Source organism: Prosopis cineraria, unplaced genomic scaffold (assembly GCF_029017545.1).
Source record: "Prosopis cineraria cultivar Desert tree isolate PC_DT_omini unplaced genomic scaffold, ASM2901754v1 PC2, whole genome shotgun sequence".
NCBI lineage: Eukaryota > Viridiplantae > Streptophyta > Magnoliopsida > Fabales > Fabaceae > Prosopis > Prosopis cineraria.
Window position 1 is genome coordinate 45,347,184 of NW_026555333.1, and position 4,671 is coordinate 45,351,854.

Below are 4,671 nucleotides of genomic sequence, written 5' to 3' on the forward strand. Positions count from 1 at the left end.
CCTTGCTTCTACTTCCTGTACCTGGGACCCTTTCGCATTCAATTCCTTCCAACATTTATAAGGTTGTAAGTTGGTCCCATTGGTCTAATTATTTCATTTTTCTATTTATATATAATTTTTTTTTGAAAAATTCGGTGATAAATTGACGATGGGGTTTGAATCTTTTTCCCCGATGAGTTTGATTTTTGTAGGGATATAAATTAGGGAATCACTGTTTTTCCCATCGACTTGGCTATTTTACCTTAAATTAGGAAATTAACATTTGCCAATAATTTATGAATTTAACAAAAAAATTGAAAAATAAAATAAGCAAATAATAATAACAGTGATAATGACTTGACTTTGGGTTGCGACACATGTTTATAAATAGCGGTTGTCTATAATATTCAAACCATTCCTCAGTTTCTCTCATATTGATTTCCTCTCTTCGTCTCTTCCACATCATTTGCTGTTAGTTTTGATTCTTTTCCTGCAACACAGAGCTCCTCCAAGTAAGTATATATATAATTTCTTTCCCTTTTTTTTGAGGTTTTGATATACTTAACGTTCTAGAGTTTTTCTTTGTTTCTTCCCTTATTTCAGATTCTTTTCAGTTCTCTGTTTCTTTGCCATGTAGTTGATTTAGTAATGCTCTCTGTTTCAGAGCTCTCTAAATTACACACCTTTTTCAGTTCTCTATAATGCTTCTTTATTTTTTTTTTATTCTTATCATATTTTATTACTTTAGTAGATATAGTTATATCATAATAAGATATGTCAAATGTGTATGTAGATGCTGTTGTATGATTGAAGTAATCTAAGATTTAACTACTAGTTATCTCATTCCCTTCTATTGATTCAATATTTGAGAACAATGTTATATCTCTCACTGCTCTAACCGCCATATCACATTAATAGCAACATTATTTTTAAAATCAAGCATATTTAAATTTCTTTATAATTGAGCGAGACATCTGAGTATTATTATTAAAAATTATATCAAATTAGATTAAATTACAAGGGAATTAAATTAAAATTATTAATTAATATTAATTTAGGTTTTCTTGAATTTTTGTAAAGTTTTGCTTTCTTAATATATTTTATTTTATCATTTTTTTATAAAATATAATTTTTTTCTCTTTTTAAAAAATTCAAACTTTATGAAATCTAGGATTATCAATCTAGTCCTTTCCCCATAAGAAGCCCTCCCCAAAGTACAATGTAAGCTCTCTAGAGAACCCCAATTTCCCTAATCTGCTCTTATACATAATCGTATACAAATACTCATTTTTGTCACAAGTTAATTTTCTTTGTGATTACTTGAATTTTTGCAGACATGGCTGCAACGTACGAGCCAAAGAACATTCTGATCACCGGAGCAGCAGGCTTCATTGCATCCCATGTTTGCAACCGCCTCATTCGGAACCACCCAGACTACAACATCGTCGTCCTCGACAAGCTTGATTACTGCTCCAACCTCAAGAACCTTCTTCCTTCTCGTTCCTCTCCCAACTTCAAGTTCATCAAAGGAGACATCGGCAGTGCCGACATCGTCAACTTCATCCTCCTCTCTGAGTCAATCGACACCATCATGCACTTCGCAGCTCAGACCCATGTCGATAACTCCTTCGGCAACAGCTTCGAGTTCACCAAGAACAACGTCTATGGCACTCACGTTCTTCTCGAGGCCTGCAAGAAAGCCACCCCTCAGATCAAAAGGTTCATCCACGTCAGCACAGATGAGGTGTACGGCGAGACAGATGAAAACGCAGTGGTCGGAAACCATGAGGCTTCTCAGCTTCTTCCTACGAATCCTTATTCTGCAACAAAAGCTGCAGCGGAAATGCTTGTCATGGCATATGGTAGATCCTATGGTCTTCCTATTATTACCACGAGGGGGAACAACGTGTATGGGCCTAACCAGTTTCCTGAGAAGTTGATTCCAAAATTCATGCTTTTGGCCATGAAAGGAGAGATCCTTCCAATTCATGGTGATGGATCCAACGTTAGAAGCTATCTCTACTGTGAAGATGTTGCTGAGGCGTTTGAGGTTGTTCTGCACAGAGGTGAAGTAGGACACGTGTACAACATAGGGACCAAGAAGGAGAGGAGAGTGATTGATGTTGCTAGAGATATCTGCAAGCTTTTCTCTTTGGACCCAGAAACGCACATCAGGTTTGTCGAAAACAGGCCTTTCAATGACCAGAGGTATTACTTGGACGATCAAAAGTTGAAGAGTTTGGGATGGTTTGAACGTACAAGTTGGGAAGAAGGGCTCACAAGAACCATGGAATGGTACGTTAAGAACCCCAATTGGTGGGGTGATGTTTCTGGAGCATTGCTTCCTCATCCAAGAATGCTCACCATGCCTGGTAGTGTTGAGAGCAAGAAGTTAGATAACATTGCTTCATCTTTTGTTACAGTGAAGAACAATAATTCGTCATCATCAGAGAATAGTAATAATGCAGACCTGAAGTTTCTGATATATGGTGGATCTGGGTGGATTGGTGGGCTTTTGGGGAAGATTTGTGAGAAGGAAGGGATAGCGTTTGAGTTTGGAAGGGGGAATTTAGAGGAGAGATCACAAGTTATTATGGATATTCAGAGGATTAAGCCGACTCATGTTTTTCATGCTTGTGGTGTTGCTGGGGCGATAAATGTGAAATGGTTTGAAGCTCATAAACCAGAGACAACTCGCAACAATGTTGTTGGCGTGTTAACGTTGGCAGATGTGTGCAAAGAACATGGCCTCTTGTTGATCAATTATGTCATTGGCAGTAACTTTGAAGACAATACCAATATTCCTGATTCTTTCTATGCAAAAACCGAATCCATGGTACGATTTGTTTCTAAATCCTTTACATTTTGCTTCATCTTTTACATTATAACAAGTTTCACGAATATGATCATCTTCTATAATTTTTTTCTGGAATGAGTTATTTTATCTTCAAGTCGATCTAGGACCACGTAGGCTGCACAGAAAAAATGCCAGAGAGAGAGGTCTTGTAGGTACAGAGAAAAGGCCAGAGAGAGAGGTTTTGGTGGGCTCCATGAGATGTGGGGCTCACCAAAACTCATTTCTCATTTTCTCTCCAATGATAAAGAAATTAACGGCCGTATTTTATTACATTCTTAAGGTCCTCCGCTGCTTTCCCCCCACCAGGTGAAAGAGACAGATATAAAGGTTGGAACCATGCATTTATCATAATATTAATCCAATCAATCGATCCAGTTAAACTAGTAAACTATTGAACAAGTATCTTAATCAATTCAATAAAATGCTTTGCTCATCATTGATTTGACTATGATTTAATTATAGTTTTGATCACTAATTCTTGAATTAGTGTTTTGATTGATCTAATTTTCAATTCCTTGATATTCATCTGAGCCTTTGAAAGTTAAAATTCGAATAAAACTTTTACCACTTGTGTATCTTCTACTAAGTATTATAGTTTACTTATTTTATCATAGGATTTTTTTTTTTCTCATTTGTAATTTATGAATTTGTTGTGGTCTTATATCATCATAGGAGAGACATGATGCCATATCCAAGCTATGAATCTTTTGATCATCATAATCTCTAAATAACAGTTTTGAATATGGTATTATATCTAATACAGGTTGAAGAGCTATTGAAGGACTATGAGAATGTGTGCACTCTGAAACTGAGATTACCAGTATCATCAGATCTAGAGAACCCACACAACTTCATCACCAAGATTGCGAGATCAGCGAAAGTTGCAAACATTGCAAACAACATCACAGTGTTGGACGAGCTTCTTCCAATCTCCATTGAAATGGCCAAGAGAAACTGTAAGGGTTTGTGGAACTTGTCGAATCCTGGCATGGTGACACTGAATGAGATTCTGGAGATGTACAAGGAGCATGTTGATCCTCACTTCAAGTGGCTTAATTTCACACCACAAGAACAAGCCAAGGCTCATTTTCCTTCATCTCAAAGCACCACAGAGATCGATGTTTCTAAGTTGACAATGGAGTTTCCTCAAGTTTTGCCTATCAAAGAATCATTGGTTAAGTATGTTTTTCAACCCAAAGGATCAAAACCTGCTCACTGATGATGAGTATTTTGCAGATCATATAAATATATATGCTCTCTATGGATTGATCAATCACATTTATATATGCTTTTTAATTGTTCTGGCTTTTAATTTGTTTTGAATTCCTTTTTTCCAGAATTTCATTGTAAGTATTGTAATGTCTTGTGTGGTTTTATCAACATAATACAAAATGGCAGATCTGAATAATCTCAGAGAATCCAATTTTTGCTATATATATATATATATATATTAGTAAAATTGCTTTTATATATGCTCAGTTTTTATTTATATTTCGTGTGAGGCTTGATTTAATGACTGAGAAAATATTATTTTTGTTAGGAAAAATAACTTTTGTCCCTATACTTTACTCGAGTTTTATTATTAGTCCTTGCACTTTTTTTAATATTTCATATCCCTATACTTTTCTTCATTTACAATGTTAGTTCCTATAATTTTAAAGGAACATTGATGTAGTACAAACGGTATTAAAATTGTTAACGATCCACTAACCCCTTTAAAATTGCACTAATATGTTAAAAGGGTGCTGAGTTGATAAGCAAAATAAAATAAAAACTACATCAAATAAACAAAAAGGTTGACATAGGGTTCAAAAAAATCTCAACTTAAATATCTA

General features: G+C 35.2%; 1 protein-coding gene across 1 annotated transcript; it reads left to right on the forward strand.

Annotated features, from left to right (window-relative positions):
- Positions 1-358: 358 nt before the first annotated feature.
- Positions 359-4,244, forward strand: LOC129302235 (trifunctional UDP-glucose 4,6-dehydratase/UDP-4-keto-6-deoxy-D-glucose 3,5-epimerase/UDP-4-keto-L-rhamnose-reductase RHM1-like). The gene is made up of 3 exons (XM_054940958.1): positions 359-491; positions 1,314-2,815; positions 3,600-4,244. The coding sequence occupies exons 2-3, from the start codon at positions 1,316-1,318 to the stop codon at positions 4,053-4,055; spliced, it is 1,956 nt and encodes a 651-aa protein (XP_054796933.1). The 5' UTR covers positions 359-491; positions 1,314-1,315; the 3' UTR covers positions 4,056-4,244.
- The last annotated feature ends 427 nt before the right edge of the window (positions 4,245-4,671 follow it).

Bases quoted from the DNA above. Each gene is read 5' to 3' on its own strand.
- LOC129302235 (XM_054940958.1), top strand. From the start codon at position 1,316: ATGGCTGCAACGTACGAGCCAAAGAACATTCTGATCACCGGAGCAGCA. The intron at 2,816-3,599 runs GTACGATTTGTT...TATCTAATACAG, and splicing joins ATGCAAAAACCGAATCCATG to GTTGAAGAGCTATTGAAGGA.